The sequence below is a fragment of the Eurosta solidaginis genome, chromosome 5 (assembly GCF_040869045.1).
Source record: "Eurosta solidaginis isolate ZX-2024a chromosome 5, ASM4086904v1, whole genome shotgun sequence".
Classification (NCBI taxonomy): domain Eukaryota; kingdom Metazoa; phylum Arthropoda; class Insecta; order Diptera; family Tephritidae; genus Eurosta; species Eurosta solidaginis.
In genome coordinates this window covers 125,472,063-125,493,121 of record NC_090323.1, presented here as the reverse complement: position 1 = coordinate 125,493,121, position 21,059 = coordinate 125,472,063, and the positions used below count along the sequence as shown (strand labels likewise).

At 39.3% G+C, this 21,059-nt stretch overlaps 1 protein-coding gene across 1 annotated transcript in view; it reads left to right on the top strand.

The window, feature by feature from the left end:
* The window catches only part of Dscam4 (Down syndrome cell adhesion molecule 4), a 2,049,237-nt gene that overhangs the window by 572,208 nt on the left and 1,455,970 nt on the right, over positions 1 to 21,059 (top strand). Inside the window, 2 exon segments of the mRNA XM_067787909.1 lie at positions 8,955 to 9,144; positions 16,401 to 16,566. Coding sequence (XP_067644010.1) covers positions 8,955 to 9,144; positions 16,401 to 16,566 — 356 coding nt within the window.

The following is a 21,059-nucleotide window of genomic DNA, read 5'->3' as shown; positions in this document are numbered from 1 at the left end:
CGAAGACAGTTCAAAAGGTTTGCTGCGATAAACCCTCGGTTCTGCAACCAGTACGAGGAGGAAGAAACGTCGAATGGCAGAATGAAGAAGCAACGTTCGGCGGAAGGCGACAAGCCTGCTTTCAAGAGGCAGAAAAGACCCAGCCCCAGAGCCGCGAGGCAGGGCAGTCGCATAGACAAGACAAGTAGGCCCAAGGCTGTAAGACAGAAGGACCCCAACAGCGAGGTAGCAACTACCTCGAAAGCTGCGAGTCAGAGGGAAGTTCCAACTACGGAAGTGCTAAAGGGAGTTAACGCTAAGACTCCGGCTTTCTCGGAGGTGCCAAAGGGAGATAACACTAAGACTCCGGCTTTTCCCGAGAAGATGAGTGATGTGGCAAAGCAGTCACTGACTTTGGCGCTGGTTGATCGTAGCAGTCCTTTCGGACAAATGAATACTGAAAGGTGGAGATCTGTGGAAAGGGAGCTTATTACACGTTAGAGGTGGGCGAAGTCGAAAAGGACCTCAGAAGCCTAAGGGAAAAAATACAGGTGGAGGTCCCCGACGTCACCACGAAGGTGTTAGAAGAGGATCAACCGCCAAATGACTCGCACAGAGGAACACCCGGCACAACAGTTACGAGAGGCTGAAGGGCGTCTCGAATACTCTAAACCAAAAGGGCAAGGGGAGGACGATGACGTCACGACGGAGGTGCCGGAGGGGGACAAACAGCCCAATGGTGCTGCGAGTCCTACATATAAACCTCCAGCACAGTAAAGTGGCGTCGCACAAACTCCTCCTAACCCTTGAGGAGGGTTCGTTTGACGAGGCACTGATCCAGGAGCCGTGGCTCTCATCGAGAGGAAAGGTTTCTGGTATTAGCGCGCACGGGTTTGGCGTTTACTGCCCGCAAACGGAAGGACGGGTGCGGGCTGCAGTAATGGTAAGGAAACAGCTGCTTTCATATATGCTGCATAATTACACCACTGAGGACCTCGTAGCGGTGGCCGATGAGCAAAAGAATAAGCAGGAATTTATCCTGGCGTCCTGCTACGTGGCCCATGCTGCGGAGGTTCCACCGATGGAGTGCAAAAGGCTATTACAGGAGGAAGGGCGCGAAGAGCAGTTGGTCGTAGGCGCAGATGCACATGCGCGCCACAATGCGTGAGGAGGAGCAGATACGAACGAGTGAGGCGAATCTATATTTTGTTACATCCTGCAAACCAATTTGCAGATAACCAACAGGGGAAATGCCCTACATACATTGGTCCATCATCCAGCAATGTTCTGGATATTACATTGAGCTCCGAGCGTGATATATGAAGGTATGATTGGATGGTTCTTGATAGACCATCCTTCTCCGACCATGCGTATATCAGCTTCAGTATCCCCCTAAAGACGGTAGAGAAGGGACGAACCTTTAGAAACCCTAGATCAATGAACTGGACTAAATTCCCGAAACATGTAGAAACAAAACTGGGAGAACCCAAAGAGGTTGCCAATGTGGAGGAACTGTAGGAGCCGAATGAAGGACGCTTATGACTGCGTATAACAAAGCTTGCCCTCTAAGAAGATTCAGAGGAAAAGCAAAGCCGCCATGGTGGAGCAATGAGCTGAGTCTTCTAAGAAGACAGGTAAAAGAAATGTTTAAGCTCGCAAAGCCCGTGGAAAGCGAAGCGTGTCGGGATGAGAACAGGGATCTACTGAGGATCTAAAAGCGTGAAATTTCCAGGGCGACGAGAATCTCATGGAAAAGATTCTGTACGGAGATAGAGTGCTCCAGCGAAACAGCACGGCTGAAAAAAGTCCTAGCAAGGGGAAACATAGTCCAGGGACTAATAAAGAAAGAGAACGGGGAATGGTCACGTAAGAGTGAGGAATCCCTTGAGGTGCTTCTCGACACACATTTCCCATCGGGAGACGGTTTAGAAGAGTCAGCAGACATCACTACCACTTCGATCACGGAGCGGCTAGTGCCGGGGTTGGTGACCGATACCAAGATCGAATGGGCAGAGAAAACGTTTTCTAAGTTTAAATCGCCTGGCCCAGACGGTATATTCCCGGCCATGCTACAAGTTTCAAGTATGGCGGTCGTGGAATGGCTTAAAATAATATTCGATGGGTGAATAAGGCTGAATCATGTACCGCACTCTTGGAGAACTGCTCGTGTAGCTTTTCTACCAAAGGCGGGGAAGATCGGTCACGTGTATCCCAAAGACTATAGACCCATTAGCTTAACATCATTTCTGCTCAAAACCTTTGAGAGGCTGATAGATGTGTACATAAAGTCCAACGTGGATGAAAAGCTGCTCTCCAGCATGCGTACACCAAAGGCAAGTCGGTAGACACCGCATTGCATAGGGTGGTAATAAGCATAGAGAAATCCCTGGAATATAAAGAGTAAGCTCTAGGAGTCTTCTTGGACTTTGCAGGAGATTTCAATAATGTTTCTAAATAGGCGATTATGGATGGTCTTAATTACATTAAAGTACATCCCGCCTTAATCAGATGGATCGGCTGCATGTTAAATTGCAGGAAGATTACATCACAATGGGGATTGTACGTGGCCACGAAATCAGTGGACAGGGGCACGCCGCAGGGAGGGGTGCTATCACCTCTCCTGTGGACGCTGGTCATCAACCAACTGCTCAGGCGATTCGATGAGGGACCCGTAAAACTTACGGCTTACGCAGATGACGTTGCAATTGTCATAAGTGGAAAGTGCCTTCCAACGATTAGTTCTTTGATGGATCGGGCGCTTCGGGATATTCATACCTGGGCATCTAATGTCGGGTTGAAAGACAATGCGGAGAAGACGGATATGGTCTTATTTACAAAGAGGTACAAGGTCCCAAATTGGACCAGGCCTAAGTTAAGAGGGGTGGGCTTACAGGAGAAACCTTGCACAAAATATCTAGGAATCATCCTAGACAGTAAGCTCTCATGGAAACGTGGAGGACAGGGTCAAGAAGGCTTCAACGGGACTCTATGCATGTAAAAGGATGCTGGGGTGTTCGTGGGGCTTATCGCCCTCTCTTTCTCATTGGGTTTTTACAGCGATTGTAAGCCAAGCCCTATTCTATACTATGGAGTTCTTGTTTGGTGGAAAGCCACACAAAAACAACATACCTCAAAAAATGAGGGGTATGCAGACTATGGATGCTTAGCATTACGGGAGCCCTGAAAACAATCCCGACGGCTGCACTGTACGCCATTTTGCACATTCCACCTATAGACCTGGTAGCAAAGAACATAGCATTAACAACCGCAACCAGGCTCGGTGCCTCGGGGTAGCTTGAGCGCCGACCATATGGCCATAGTAGTATAGCGTCATCAATCACAAGACGAACAGACTACCTGACTTCCTATCTGCGCTTCAAGGGAGATCTTAAGGCCACAATAGAGATTGACGGTTGGTGCAAGGGTGCGTAAATGGCGGACGAGGCGATACATATGTACACAGATGGTTCCAAAGGAGTGGAAGGAGTAGGGCCTGCGGTACACTGTGCTGATCCGGAAATAACAGGTTGCCGGATTACTGTAGCGTTTTCCAAGCGGAAATTAGCCGTAACCAAAGCAGTAGAAACCCTGGAAGAGAATAGCTTAAGCTGCAACCGTGTTAACTTTTAAAAAAGTTGACAGTCAAGCAACAATTAAGGCAATAATCTCGCATACCAAAGCATTTAAATGCGTGTTAGAGTGTAAGCAGTCTCTGAAGAGAATCGGGACAGGGAGAAGCATATATCTATATTGGGTCCCAGTGCATATGGGAATAGATGGGAATAAAAAAGGGGACGAACTAGCTAAAAAGGGCGCATCCCTTGAAGTATGCTCCGTAGAGGTCCCAATTACACTGGGCGAGATTAAACGAAGGCGAGAGATGCACATGATCGACCAAGCGGGAAAGGCATGGGTTCAAGCGCGGGGCTGTAAAGTGTCGAAGATTATGTGTAGGTCTTACAACCTTAGACTAACAAAGTTGCTTCTATCATTAAAAAGAGAGGGCTGTAGACTCATGACGGATATTCTGACTGGACACTGCCTTCTGCCGTCACATGCCTTTAAATTAGGCTTGATCAATGATAGCAGATGTAGGAAGTGCGGGTTGGAGGAGGAAACGATCGAGCACGTTCTGTGCTCGTGCCCTGCACTTGCCAGGCGAAGACTCCAGCTATTAGGAGTGATACAGCTGTTAGATCTAGAAGCAGCAAGCGGCTTAAGTCCTAGGGAGCTTCTAGTGTTTGCCAAGAGGACGGAGTTATTTTATAACATAGGTCTTGCTTTTTGATAGGGTTTTTCAGTTTGGTGGTTAAAACAAATTTCTGGTAACACTACGGACTCAATCAGTCTATGTGAGGTTCTCATGGACCGGCCAGTTCAACCTAACCCAACGTAAGCTTTTATTATTGGTTAATAAAATAAACTATAAGTAAAAAATAATTAGACTGTAAAGAAGCATAACACTTTATAAGTTCATTGTAACCTTTAGCGATAATTAGGCTTCTTCGTCTGCGACAAAAGAATTCCATATTGTACATAATTATATATTTTTTACATTAAAACTTTACACCTAAATTATTAAATCTTACAGTTTATATCACAGTCCTAATTGTTCTAATAAAAGCGTGTTAAATTTTGATGGTATAATTAAGAACATTTAGGACCTCCTTTTCTTGCTATCACAATGTAACACTCTTTTATAGTGTTATATTTCTTTACAGTCAATTAATTTTTTACTTTTAAGTTAATTTTATTTACCAATAATAAAAGCTTATTTTTAAAAAAGTTTTTTTCTTTAATTTTATTTTTTAATTTTTAGTTAATTTTATTAACCAATAACAAAAGTTTATTTTAAAAAAAGTTTTTTTCTTTTATTTTATTATTATGACTTTGCCTATGTCGCGTTCAGTTTACAACTACTCATTGCAGATCTCTGCTCTGTGGGTTAAATCTGTTTCAAAAAAAAATTCCAACTTTTGCTTAGCTAAAATTCCATCGCCAAAAATCTGTAAAACAAAATCAAGTGCGCAGGAAAGTATGCAACATTTAGTGATAACAGCCTAACTTCTACGTTCGTTGTATACACAAACAAAGCGAAGTTACCTGCGTTCTTGAGCCGCTGTAGGTTATTCACCAACCTTCTAAAAAAGAATGGGAATCACCACGTGGTAAAAAAGGTTCTCATATAAAATGGCGTGGTGAATCCCATACCCGCGTAATAATAGCATGGAATTGCTACTGCGGTTTGTGTCCGTTGTTCTCGCAGTTAGCAGTTAGTTAATATGCGTACCGCTGTAGCTAGGCGGGGTTTGTATGGGACTTAGGCTTTTATTGCTTATGAGCACAAACCTTTGCCGATAACTTTGTTATTGATCAATTTATTTTTGGAATTCTTGCAAAGTAATATTGCATTGTCATCGGAGTTATACATGCGAGCAAAATTTCAGCTCAATCGGACACCGGGAAGTGTGTCAAATTTAACTTGCAAAATTTGATTACAGACAACCGCCAAGTGAAACTAAATAAAAGCTTATAAAAAAAACACGGCTATCATACTCTTCGGACGGTACATTTTTAATTTTATCTTTTATATATTTTGCTAGATGGTAACAAGGAACATTTACGGACGATGCGATAGGACGTAAGGGTGTGGTGGGTTTATGGATTTTGGGCAATCCATAAAGCCTGGGCGCAGTTGCAGCTGAAAATGATAACTTTTGTTTTTCTTTAAGGTTAATGTGTTTCTGTTTGTAAATATCTTCTACTATTTTATTATTTTTATTTTGTAGTGTATGAGTTGGGTCAGCCCTGCCTTTTTGCATGTGTTTTTGTCGTCTAGTAGAGTGTTCATTTTATTTATATACTCGCTCTTGTACATTCCCACTGTTTTATCGGGTTGGAATGGTGAAACAAGTTGTTTTTATTTGCACCAAACGCTAATGGTCAAAAGAGCCTAAGTAAGCCTAAGTAAAATTTATTTTTTCTTGTTTGGAGCAATGTTTAGCTTTTCTTGTCGGGCCTTCACAACTCATTCCTTGCCAACTAAAATAAAATAAAACAATAAATAAAGTTTAATAATTCATGAGCTTAACACCGGCTTATAATAATTGAATTTCAATTATTATGTTTTCTAAGATAAACTGATAAGAAAGAAACATTTACTGGCATATTGCGATGGAACCATTTCGAAAACCGCCAACGTAATCATCATCAGACAATTTTGTAATGTTATCAAAGGTTTCACCGGGATTCGAACTGTGAACAACAAATACCAGCAGGATAACCTAGTGGTTAAAGGCAACCGCAGTTTCACCATGTGATTCACGGTTCGAATCCCGATGAAACCTTTGATAACATTTCAAAATTGCCTGATGATGATTACGTTGGCGGTTTTCGAAATGGTTCCATCGCAATATGCCAGTAAATGTCTCATTCTTATCAGTTTCTCTTAGAAAACATAATAATTGAAATTCAATTATTATAAGTCGGTGTTAAGCTCACGAATTCTTAAATATAAGTATAAACTTATCACACCATTAAACAAACATACATAAATATGTAAAACTGAGCCCGAGTTTACAAAGCTTCTCATTCGAAACGAAGTAGAACTTTACAAGAACAAATCTACATGGCACACAAATTAATATAGAGAAAAAATGTCTCAATTGTGTTGTTAGTGTAGAAATGAGAAAAACTGAATTTAGCATGAAAACAAATACCAGCAGGATAGCATAGTGGTTAAAGGCAAATGCAGTTTCACCATGTGATTAACGGTTCGAATCCCGGTGAAACCTTTGATAACATTACAAAATTGCCTGATGATGATTACGTTGGCGGTTTTCGAAATGTTTCCATCGCAATATGCCCGTAAATGTTTCTCTCTTATCAGTTTCTCTTAGAAAACATAATAATTGAAATTCAATTATTATAAGCCGGTGTTAAGCTCATGACTTCTTAATATAAGTATAAACTGAACACGCCATTAAACAAATATACATAAATATGTAAAACTGAGCCCGAGTTTACAAAGCTTCTCATTCGCAACGAAGAAGAACTTTACAAGAACAAATCTACATGGCACACAAATTAATATAGAGACAAAATGTCTCAATTGTGTTGTTAGTGTAGAAATGAGAAAAACTGAATTAAGCATGAAAACAAATACCAGCAGGATAGCCTAGTGGTTAAAGGCAACTGCAGTTTCACCATGTGATTCACGGTTCGAATCCCGTTGAAACCTTTGATAACATTACAAAATTGCCTGATGATGATTACGTTGGCGGTTTTCGAATAGTTCCATCGCAATATGCCAGTAAATGTTTCTTTCTTATCAGTTTCTCTTAGAAGACATAATAATTGAAATTCAATTATTATAAGCCGGTGTTAAGCTCGCGAATTCTTAAATATAAGTATAAACTGAACACACCATTAAATAAAACATAAATAAATAAAGTAATTAAAAAAAATGTTTAAGTTAAACGGTTTTATTGAAAAGAATACTTAAATTAAGTAATAATAGTACTAAAAGCTAGAAAATAATTAGGTACGTATGACTAGTACCATCACACTCCTCATCAATCTAGGGCGTTGATCAAACAAATAAATAAAAGCCGGTGTCGCGTCAAATTTCTTTTGATAGTCAACCGCTCATATCTTTACAAATGATATTTTCGTATATGTATAAGTAAGACCAACTGAACCTTAAACAGGTTATGCTACCCCTCACGTTTTTAGAAATTCAGGGGTCCCAACGCCTTTATTTATTTGTCTGATCAACGCCCTAGATTGATGAGGAATGTGATGACTAATTATTTTCTAGCTAGTAGTATTATTATTATCTTATTTAAGTCTTCTCTTCAATAAAACCGTTTAGGTCCCGTCCCGTCAATTTGTAGGAAAAATTAAAAAGGAGTTCGACGCAAATTGGAAGAGATGCTCGGCCTAAAATCTAAAATCTCTTCTATATTATTTCTCATTCTATTTAGTTCACTTAAATAAATAAAAAAAAGTTCATTTTATGCCTCATTATTACAAGGACTCTTTTTTCCTGACAATTTTTTACATTCTAACTCCTCAATACATAATCCTTCCAAAGACTTTACTCGACTCAGCGCCGCGTATGGTTGTCCCTCCTCGAACTCCAAAGTATTGTGATGTCGCTTCTACCGGACTGTATGTAATATTTGTTCCAAATATGAGCCAAGTCGGACTACAAATACGAGTTTATTGAATATCTCGATCATTGCATCGGGAATTTTTTTATAAAGCGACCTAGCGGGGATTTTTTCACAAAGCGATTTCTGTTCCTGTATGTAATATGTGTTCTAAATATGAGACAAATCGGACCTCAATTACGATTTTTTTGAATATCTAGATCCTTGCGGCACCTAGCGGCAATTTTTTGTAAAGCGATTTCTATTTCTGTATGTACTATATGTTCCCAATATGAGCCAAATCAGATCACAAACACGATATTTTGGAATACCTTGATCCTTGCGCCGCCTAGAGGGAATTTTTTTCATAAAGCGATTTTTATTTCTGTATGAAATATATGTTCCAAATATGAGCCAAATTAGAAAAATACGATTTTTTGAAATATATCGATCCATACGCCACCTAGCCAAGTTTCAAGCTTGTAGCATATCGGGAAGTTACTTAAATTTTAATTACAAAATTCGTAAACAACGCCCGCTACACAGAACCAAGCTAAATAAAACCGTTTAAAAAATGCAAAAGCAAATTTACAATTTTAAGTTAACAGGCCTTGAAAAATAAGAGGATCCTTAATAAAAAATTAATTGCCAATTTAGAATAATTTTAGTAATAGTGTTATTTTGTGCCGTAGTCGAAAAAATTATATTTTATAAAGGAATAACACAAATTTACGAAAATTTGACAGCATTTACACATATATAAATATATATATATGTATAGTTTTGGGCAAATGGAATTGTAATGGAAATGAATATTTGCAGGTGCCAAGCTACATGTCAGAATTTGTTATGGTGACGGCTTGGGTACAAGACACTGGCATGCATCTGTACCCCAACACTGACATAGGTGGAAAATATACGGTGTTATCAAACGGAGAACTATACATCAATAATGCTGGGCCCAATGATGCATTTAAGAGTTACACTTGCCGCACCGTGAATCGCTTAACCGGTGAGTACACTATATTTGCTTTATTTATTATACCCAGCTGTACTTGTACACAGTAGAGATATATGCCGCCGATAAACGCCGCCGCCGAATGTCAAAAATATCGGCGCGGCGACGGCGTTCGGCGCGTTACTATATTTTCTAATGTTTTAAGACTGTCTAGGCCATTCATTGTTCATTTCGAAAATTGGTCCGATATGGTCGAAAAGGGGTATGAAGGGATGCGCATCACTGCCAGTTATAAATATCCAATAGCGAAATTTAACACTTTCTAATGGTTCAAAAGTTATTTGAGAAAAGAGGCGCTTTCAATGCCAGCTTAACACGGATTTTTCATCACCGAATTCACCTAGTTATAAAAACAAAAAACCATAAAAGAAAAGTTATATATTAAATTTAAATGCTCACTTTTCATACTTTTTTCAAAAAATTTAAAAAAGAACAATGAAATTAAATAAAATGACCTATGTCGAACATGTTTTCAAATTGTCCTCAAGTTGGTAAGAAAGCAAATTACCCGAAAAAGGTGCGGATTTTTGAAAGAATAAGCGAAATCAATAAATAAATAAATGTAAGGCACGATAACCTCCGGAAAGATTTTAGGCCGGGCTTCTCTTCCAATTTGCATCGAGTTCCTTTTAATTTTCCCTACAAATTGGCGGGACGGGACCTACATGTTTTATGCCGACTCGGAACGGCATCTGCACGCTACCAACGCACCTCGGCGATCGCCAGTGAACGTGAAATCAGTGATGCAAAATTCCTTAGTAGGCTTCAGGGGCTTAAATACTCTTTTGAAATGATTCTCAGCTCAGGCTTAAGTTGAAGATATAGGCACATATGAGAAGGTTTTGAAAAATATCTTTATTTCATTTCATATCATTCATATCCCAAGTCTCCCGGTTTGACATTTCCTAAAGTTGGCGGCTCTATCCCATACTAGTCCCTTGGAGTGAACCACATTGGATATAGCCTATCAATCGTGTTTAAATATCACCTACACGTGACGGCTCTTGTTACAAATGTGAATACGGGCACATTTTTTAACCAGGTTACGCTTTGTCCTTCGCAAGAACACTCAAAGTGGTGAAGCAGTAGTGGTATGGTCGAGCAAGTACAAAACTTAAACAAATTAGTTAAGAAATTGTTACTATTTCCAAAATACTTTTAATGTCATAAGTCGAACAAAATCTCCCAATCCGAACGAAATTTGGCATAAGCATTTTTTTCATATCTACAACTGTTAAAACACATTTTTACCCGCTCAAGTTCATTAGTGGTAGCCTTTGTTTACTTTTTGCTTCTTTAGAACGAAAATTAGTTCAGAATAGAACCATATATGTACATATATATTATTGCACTATTAACCACAAAAAGCAAACAACAGCGTTTCAAGTGCGCAGCTGGGTATGTATTGTTCGGTTTCACCCGAACTTACATTAAAATTTTAAAACAGAGTAAACAAAAGTCTAAATTGGACGGTTTTGTACATTCGGATCAAACCAATTGAGCGTACATCAGTGAGAGTGATTGGTACTATGGTTTGCAAGTACTTTGTTGTTGATGTTTTCTAAATTTTTCCACTTAACTTCATTATAAAGCAACGCATTCGTTACGAAATTATCTAATATTAGCTCATTCGGCAGACTTTGCTTTTCATATCTTCATCATCAATATATGTAAATCGGAGCTTAACCGGAATTCATGTCAATAAAGCCTGGTAAACCAGATAACGAAGGCAAGTCACATCGACCGATATCACTCCTTTCGTTAGTAGCGAAGACATTGGAAACCATCTTGCTACCTCATTTCACGGCGAATCTTCCCCTAGCCTCCCAGCAACATAGCTTCCGCAAAATGCATAGCACAAACATCACGCTAAACGCCATAAACCCTCAGATAATTTACCGACTTAATCAGGAAAAACGCCATCACAGGACGGTGGTCGTGGCACTTGTACTGTTAAAAGCTTTTGACACAATCAACGACGAACGCTACTCCAAGACAGAGAAAGGTGACATCTTCCCTTGTCTAAAAATATGGGCCGCAAATTATCTGAACAGTCGGCAAGCGTCGGTTCAATTTAGGAACGAAATTTCAAAGCCTACGAAAATTCAACAGGGTGTACCACTGGGTGGTGTCCTATCCATGCTTCTGTTTAATTTCTACATATCAAAAATTCCTTCCCCACCAGAAAGAGTTACAACCATTTCCTATGCCAACGACTGCTACCGAAATTGTATCTAAAGTACACAGCCGCAACAAAATCCGCAAGTCGCTTGCCGGCAGTACCTGGGGAAACTATAAAGAAACGTTGTTAACCACTTACGAAGCAATTGGTCAGCCTCTTCCGTGCTAAGCGTCGCCAGTTTGGTCACCGTCTTAAAAACATATACGGGAAATGGCTGCAGGCCTGTCAAAATGCTGCAATAAGAACTGCCACGGGATGCCTTTTTATAACCCCCGAACATCACCTACATAGTGAAGCCAAAGAGCTCAACATAAAAGAGCACAACGAAATGCTGAACACACAATTTTTGCTAAACTGTCACAAACCAGGACATCCTAGCAAACAACTGTTTGATCTTTTTTTTATTGGAGGTTGGGGTAGCGCACTACCCTCAAGTGACACAATGAAACCAGGCTAATCCTGTTCATATGTCCGCACCTCGTGGGACCGCCGATTTTCCTGGATAAAACATGGATCGCGTCATCGGACTCCGTTCGATACGCACATGTTATTCGTATAGCAGTAGTACGGTAAGCTGTTAGTATATCTTTTTGATGGACCATTTTAGATCCGTGCCATACTGGAGCTGCATATAATATTATAGAGCTGGTTACGTTGGATAATAGCTGGAGGGTAGCTTCGCCTGGGCCGCCGATGTTGGGCATTATTCGCGTTAGGGCTCCACTATCTCTAGAAACTTTCTCCTCCACCGCCCTGAAGTCCTCCTTAAAAGTTAGTTTTCAGTCAATGTTTACTCCTATATATCTCAAGGAAGGCTTTGAATTTATTTGATAATCTCCTATGGTTAGGATTAACTTATCCACAGTCCGCTTTAAGCTCACCAAAACCACTTCTGTCTTATTGCTAGCCATTCCTTTATTATTCCCATGGAATCATTACATAATTCTTGGAGCCGATGAAGTTTCTTGGCCACTGCTATTACGACAATATCATCTGCATAGCCGACAATTTCCGTGCCTCCGGGAAGGTCGATTTGTAGCACACCGTAACACATAGCATTCCAAAGAGTTGTACCTAGAACAGATCCCTGAGGTACACTGCTCGTGATGTTGTGCTTTCTTGGTCCTTCATCCGTATCAAAAAGGAGTACTCTGTCGCTTAAATAGCTAACATTTATTCTGAGCAGGTAAGCAGGAGTGCCAAAGTTTCGTAGGGCTGTCATTTCGCGGTGTTAGAAGCATTTCTAATATCCAAAGTTATCAGTGCACAGAGCTTCCTTTTACTTTGCAGCTATCGTGGATCTCGTCTTTTGAAATTCAAACTGACTATTTGACAAGCCACCTGGGCTTTCCAGCGACTTCTGCAGACGCTCACTAATAATACGTTCGAGAATCTTTCCTATTGAATCTAACATACAAAGGGGCCTGTATGAAGATGGCTGGTCGGGCATCTTACCAGGTTTCAGCAAAAGATCCAGCCTTTGGCATATCCATTAGCGGGGGAAAACGCCTTCTTGGAAACAGGCATTGAAGGGATCCGTAAATACCGATGTTCTAGACCGTATCGATGATTTAAGGGCTATATTTGGCGCTCCATCCGGTCCTGCTTGATCTAGCGCCACCTCCACGCGGGTTAAGAGAGCATCTCCATAAGCGCTATGACGGAATCCGGCACTTGCCAACACAGCGGTTTGACCCAGGCAAGCATAAGGAAGCCCTAAGCAAAATCCACACGTAATTGGTAAACGCTTTTCCCAGGACGCGCCCGGGTCAATATACAATATCCTGCTCTTGAAGAAGAAGAAAGCACACTTCCAAGGGAGATACAGGCCCCCATTGGTAAAACTTCGTTCTGGATACTGTAACAGGTTAAAATCTTACTTGTCCAAAATCAACCCCGTCATAATTAATGTATGTCCTTCATGCGATGTGTCTCCACTTGGCACCAACCATATTTTTAATTGTAATTTAGAGCCTACGCCTCTAACACCAATCTTCCTAACACCAATCCCATTTAGGAGTTTCTTTGAACTCCCGTTAGACGACTTTGATGACAATATTGTGACCGGTCGGACCCATTGAAAGGACGAAGCACAACAACAGTAACAACTCGAGAAGGGCAGTATCATGTCCAGGTCTCAGGGCCTTTAGGGCGTATTTATTTTATTATGTGGGTCTTTGTTTTGATAAGAGTTTTCAGTTTGGTTGTCAAACAAACTTCTGATAACACTAAGCATATATTCAGTATATGTGAGGTCCTAAGGGTTCCCTGTCAGTTCAACCTTACCTAAGATTCAAAGGTATAATTTCACTTTCTAACTGATTAAAATTAGAAAAAATATCTGACCATAGTGAGGCAAGCACTTCATGATATGCAAATCCACAAAAAAATCCAAAAACTTTATGCTTTAGGTTAAAGTGGGATATTAGTTTTATTTTGAATTGTTTTGGCAACATTTTATTTTGAACCGAAAGGAATCATTTTTTAGGTGTTTTTTTCGGTTTTTGAATTGTAAAGTATCTCGGTTCGATTCAAAGCTCCAAAATAGCGAGTGGCTCGGTTTATGAACCGGTTCGAATCGGTTTGCTGCTCTGATTTTAGATACTGCTTTGTTCGGAAGGAAGTGTTCGGGTGCTCAACTGGTGGGTGTGTACAGGTATACCAGATAAAATGCTGGTAATTTGTATTTATGACTCAGCTTCCACTTTGCGAGACTTCAAAGGAAGGCTTGAACCTTTTTGTCGCTTTCCAAGGCAGCCGGTTCTATGTATCCGACGCCTCGGGATTTTCCCCGACCAAGGGCTGTCATTTAAGTATTACCCCATTTTATTTCTTGCGTCCCTCCCACAAATTGTCGTGCTCGCGGCAGATCCTTGCAACAGAACTGCGTCATAAACTCCTGCTCCGGGAAGGTATCGTACTCAATCCAAGGCCAGTACCTGATCGTGTTCCAGAGAAATGGTTTTACTGCTTGTGCCGAAAAAGAGTATTTTTAGGGTGGTCACACTCCTGCCACTGTGTCACATGTAAGGGATGGTTTCACGTTCTGGGCTAGAGCCCAAAACCCCTCGCCCCCGCAACGTTTACAAATCGTTTGTGGTACCTTGCTGTTCACGCCCAAGGGTGTCCCGTAGTCTGCGTCTCAGTGGAAATAGAGGCGGACTCGCATTCATCGCCCACCACTCAGTGAAATATAATCTGCTTGATCCCGAAATCGTCCGAAGGGACAATGTCCTGGAACGTGAAGGCAAATCTGTCCGGTAAGGCTATGCAAATTTAGAAATTATCAACATCTACATCCCGCCTGTCACCTGTTGCCCCAGTGGATGCTGCTGTGACATTATGATCTACAGGCGGACGGCAGGGATGAGATGTTGCCGGACCTAATAGAAGAAGCGATGTTCTCCACGATAAACGGGCACGCCCCCACACATATGGTAGCCGATAGTAACATTAGCATCTGACACCTACCCATACTCCTTTCGTTCGAGGGATCCGCCGAATTTATCACTATTTAAAAACGCATTTTCATCAACTTCAAAAAAGTACAATGGGAAGATTACAAAACTTATACAGACAATCGTTTTGCTGCCCTCCCTATCCCGACTGATGACCGTCTAGCGAAGCGTTCTTTCCGCAAGAATCTCGGAGATCCGGCCTCATTTTGCAGCGGAGGCCGCAATACAGGAACGTAACATCTAAACTCATAAGAATTAAAGAAGGGGTACCACAGGGTGGTATCATAGCCCCCCTTTTGTTTAACGTCTACATATCGAAGCTACCTTCGACACCAGGAGTCAATATTTTATCCTACCCCGTTGACTGCACAAGGCCCACACATCGATGACTTATGTAATAAAATACACAGCTATTCCCTGATATTTTCAGTTTTTCGCCCCGCAAAACCTGACTTTGTCACGGACCAAATCATTGGCGACCTTATCTACAAAATGGACAGGGCACCTGTTGACCATATTGGACATCTACGTCGATGGCATTACGCTACCTACTATCTTTCACTCAAAAATACTGGGTGTGATGTTCGATTAGGATCTACATTTTGGGGAGCATGCAACCGCAAATGTATCTTAAATCTAGAGCCGTAATAAAATCCTAGGATCTCTTGCCGGCAGCATTTTGGGTAAATAAAAAGAAACGCTCATTACCACTAACAAGGCAATTGGCCGGCCGCTTGCATGCTACGCGTCCCCAATATGATCGCCCAGCCTAAAGGTTACCCACTGGAAGAAAATACAGGCCTGCCAAAACACCGCTATCAGAACCGCTACGTACTGCCCTCATATGTTCCCAAAACACCACCTACACAATGAGGTGAGAGTACTCTCCATTAGCGAGAAAAATGAAATGCTGAACAAATAGTTTATGTTGAATACTCAAAAACCTAGGCATCCCAACAGACATGCGATTGAAGAGGTCCCACCTCGCAAGGGCTTAAAAAGTCAAGCGTTATGAGGAAATACGGCACCTGAGAACACAGCCGTTTATATGTTTATACAAAAAAAAAAACACAAACAAGTCCATAGGGATATCCACAAAAAGGCATCGGACCTCTATGCCAGGCGAGAACAGTTTTTAAAGAAAAATGCCCAGAACTCGCAAAAGAGGAACGCACTCTCCCTGGGGAGACGCGCGTCACTCTAACTCAACTTCGATCTGTATACTGTAACAGGTTAAACTCTTATCCAGAATCAACCCCGACATACAAAATGTATGTTCTGCATGCAATGTGTCCCCACATGACACGAACCATCTCTTCAATTGTAATGTGGAACCAACGCCGCTAACACCCCTCTCACTCTGGTCCACCCCTGCTAAAACTGCGAGTTTCCTTGAACTCCTGTTAGAGGATATTGATGATAATTTGTTATTGGTCGCATCTATTGGATGGGGCGAAGCACTGCTACAAGAACAACAACAACAACAACAACTTGAACCTTTTTATGAGCATTTTCCTTGACAACTGCTGCTTACTCATAACTTATTTCACAGTTGAAATTTCTTTTTTATTTTGTTTCTCATCCACATGCCCCGAATTGTTTAATTTTAGGTGAAATACAAATATCTACATATCCTGGACGCATTATTGTTACTGAGCCAAAAGGCATGGTTCAGCCTCGTATAAATGTTGAAAAACGTTCTCTCCGACAAGTTGTGCTTAAGGGACAAACCACATTACCCTGTATTGCCCAGGGTCATCCGGTGCCAACTTACCGGTAAGTGGTAATTACTTCGGTAGATATGTATGTATTTGAGTGTTATACTAGGTTCAAACACACACCAAATTGGCAATTTATACTATTTGGGCAATTTATTACGCAATTTATCATATAATAAATTGTAATAATAAATTGCCAATTGAAAAAAATTGCGTTTTAAATTGTTTCAAACTGCAAATACAACCTTGTAAAGTGTGTTTATTGAGTAGATTTCAACGTCAGTTGCGCATGGCTGAACTATATGGTTGGCTCATCTCATCAGCTGATTTTATGTCTTTCATTTCACTGGAGTAGGGATTGTCAAAAGAAGATGGCAAACTCAAAATGAAACCAAAACATTGAACACATTTTCTTACAACACACAAAAATTTCAAAGTTTTATGTTTTCATTCCATTTCATTCGCCTAATACCAACACGCACATTTTGACAGTCTGAACAAAGGTATCTTCTTGCTGTAGAGATGAGCCAACCAGCTATCAAATTACTATTGTGTAAGCTAAATCGAGTTGTATGAACAGCACTCAATTCAAATCGAAATTTCCTCAATTTATTTTTCTGTTTGAACATAGTATTAAGTTTGTTTGCAGAAATCAGCTGTTCTATCAATCAAACAGCTATAAACGTACATGCTATTGCACTGTCATCTGGCGAATGCTAGCAACTTCCGGTAATGCAGTGTTAAGGGCCCATTACTGATACTTAGCTTAGACTTGACTTGGCGTAAACTTGGCAACTTAGCCACGATTATACTCCACTTAGCGCATATAAAGCGTGTATAATCAGCTGTCTTTTTATTGTGAAATATTTGCTACAAAAAGTGTTGGTTTTTAAACAAAGTTAATTTTGAGTAAAAATTAATAAATAAAATAAAAATAAATGTCAATTTGTATGACAAAATGTCAAAATGAAATGGAAACAAAGAATTGGCATCTCAAAATGTAAACTTCACTTAGAACTTACATAGAATCCAAATTCAACAGACTTCTAAATCAAGTTAAGTGCTGCTAAGTTTTGAGTAATCAGTAACATGCAATGTTCATTTAACAGAACTGTAAGTGACAGTTCTCAAGTCAAGTCAAGTCTATGCTAAGTATCAGTAATGGGCCCTTTAGTTCTAATCAAATATTCACAATACTGCCATAGTACAAATAGATTTCTTTGTGTGCTCATAATCGTTTATTTTTAACAAAATATTATAATAAAATATATTTATTGACTTCTGGCTGGCTCTAGGTCATTAGGAAATAAAACACACGTTTGTTAAGTTTTTCCCCAATATATTTCGGTTTCACATCGGTAACCGTTCTCAAGGGTCACTGCAATACTATTATAAACAAATTTAACTAAAAAATTACATACACAATTTTTGTAAACATAAAAAATTATAAACATTTACATACATTCATTTAAACGTCTGGCTGCTTTGACGTGGAGCTTATTACTGTCCGTTTGTTTGTCAACAAGTGTCTGTAGATGCGTGCAATGTTATCAGTGTCCGTTTTGTAATTCATTCTTTTATGTTCGGCGGAGTGTTTATTATATGTAAAATTTCCAATGTTAGGCGTTTGGTGTAGCATTGTTCTTGAGCTAAAATTGATGCTCTTTCGAAGTTTGGAGAATGACCGGTAGATGCACAGTGGGCCATTAGTGCTGTTTTTGCGATGCTTGAATCCTGACATTGTTTGAAGTCCGATTTGTGTTGTGATACTCTAGTTTTTAATTTCGACTTTGTTGTTCCTACGTATACATTGTTACAGTTTCGTGTTTGCTTCCGTTACAGGGAATTTTGTAAATTAGATTGCTTCTTTCCATTGGAGGTATTTTGGACTTTGTATTATTAAATATCTTGTTGGTTTGTGTGCTATTTTTATAGTTTCTTTGTTGTAAATATTTGATTTTGTTAGCCGTTCTGATAGATGAGGTACCTACATATGTGACTGATTTATAAATTTTCGAGGTTTCGTCTTTTTGCAGATTTCTCGTAGTTTTTGCTCTCTTTATTAAGGTTTTTATAATATTTTCTGGAAAGTAAGTTTGTTTCAATAAGTACAATATCTCATTCTCTATTTCTCTGTGGTAAATTTGGTCCGATATGTTCAACATGCGTCGTATACAGCCCAATACTGTATTCATTATTATCGTTTTAGGGTGTTTCGAGTGAAAATTGATGACTCGTCCGGACGCTGTTGGTTTCCTATACCATCGCAGTTTTAATTTATTTCCTGGTCTGATTACAATAGAATCAAGGTAAGGTAGTTTTCCCTCTTCTTCTAATTCTATTGTAAATTTTATGTGCCTGTTAAACGAATTCAGCGCATTTAGTGTATTATGTATCTCATCTTCGTGTATAATTGCAAAAATGTCATCGACGTATTTACTTATTAATCTGGGCTTCTGACCTAGTTTCTCGATCGTCTTGTTAAGTAGTTCCTCCATTATAATATCTGCAATAACTGGTGAAGCAGGGGATCCCATCGGCTTTCGCTTCAATTGGAAAGGAAACCGTAGCAATGGAGATAGAGGACTATAACAGCAAAATGGGTGATATATCAAACGCCTAACATTGAAAATTTTACATATAATAAACACTCCGCCGAACATAAGAATTAATTACAAAACGGACACTGATAACATTGCACACATCTACAGACACTTGTTGACAAACAAACGGACAGTATTAAGCTCCACGTCAAAGCAGTCAGACGTGTAAATGAATGTATGTAAATGTTTATAATTGTTTATGTTTACAAAAATTTTGTATATAATTTTTAAGTTAAATTTGTTTATAATATTATTGCAGTTACCCTTGAGAACGCTTACCGATGTGAAACCGAAATATATTGGGGAAAAACTTAACAAACGTGTGTTTTTATTCCTAATGACCTAGAGCCAACCAAAAGTCAATAAATATAATTTCAAGCAAAGGTCGCATAAATATTAAAATTATAATAAATTATAGCTAAACAAAATCACCACGACTAATAATGCCCCAAGCTCGCTAATAGCACGAATCCCCATCTTTACAACCAAAACTTTATTTTTAGATTTGGACTCCAAATAAGTGAGAAAAAGGGACCTGTACATAAAACAGCAATTAGAAATAATATATAAGATGTATATATATGCTTAAAAAAGACAAGTAAGATATGTCATGAAATCTGCATAGAGGTCTCAACAAGGTAAGATTTTCATGAATGAAAAATAATAATAATTAAGTTTAATTTTCAAATAAACCGTTTCTATCATTATTTACCTTTTCCGCTACGAAAAAAGTTTACATATTTTGTTCCTCATAGTCACTTTTGATTATTAAGAATTGTTAAATTAACAACATTATCGAATCAAGGCTTTGTGCATCCTTTATTTGCCAACGTTTTATTATTTTTACATATTTTTAGCTTTTTACATATTGTTACGAATATTAGCAACACTAAGGGGTACTGTCATCTCTAAGCCGATGCTAAGCAGTGACTTGTATGCACATAACCAAATTAATCATTATAGGGGGACTCATGAAAGCATATAAACTTATAAGGTGTAAAATTATATCCATTTACACACGCTGTTATATGAACGCACCTAGTAATACTATTGATAAGCTTGAATGTTTATCAGCTGTATTATTGCCGAACAAAATTTTTTTGATGGTTATACAAATTAAAAAATGCCAAGATTAAGTGAAAAATCAAAACTAAAATGCATTTACTTGCTGATGTTTGAGATTTCTGATGAAAATGCCTGCTGTAATGTCTGCAAGGTTGTATCCTTTGAGTTTACCGCGCTTACACAATGAAATGTGCGCGTAAATTTATACAAATTGTGTAAATGATTTTTCATACACAATTTGACAGCTCGTTTACGCACTAGATAAATTTATACGTTTACACACTTTATAAGGCATTTATACGGTTACATGAGTCCCCCTTATGTCTACACATATGTACGTACACGCAGCGGAGAAGCAACGCACAACAACATGCATATATCTGAGATACTCCTGAATGTATGCAATAATTGTGCAAGTATTACTCACAAACACACGCGCATGACCTGTGAGAGAAGTTATAAAAATTGTGCATCTGTAGTTATAGCTGAGAAATTTATAGCACATAACCAAGTAGTAGATTCTGGAAATGGAAGCGCCTAGAAGATGCGAACGAAAAATCTTAGAGTATAAAAGGCAGCAACAGTAGAGGCGCGATTTAAGAATTACAGTAAATTCGTTACGATATTTTTTTCAGTTTTTTCTTTTATTTTAATTTTCGACTTTTCATTTTCATTTCAGTTTATTCAATTGCTGAAGAATTCATTGTTTTAGTCAGTTTTTGAGTTATTCCAAAAAATTGTGAATTTCTACAAGTGAAGAGTCTTTCTATTTCTTCATTGCCATACCTACCTGTCAAGAAAGGTTGATAGGGAGAATGGGTGTCACGATTCGCCGGATAATGGTTTGTTTGTTTGCTCGCGGTAAATAAATTGCATCACCATG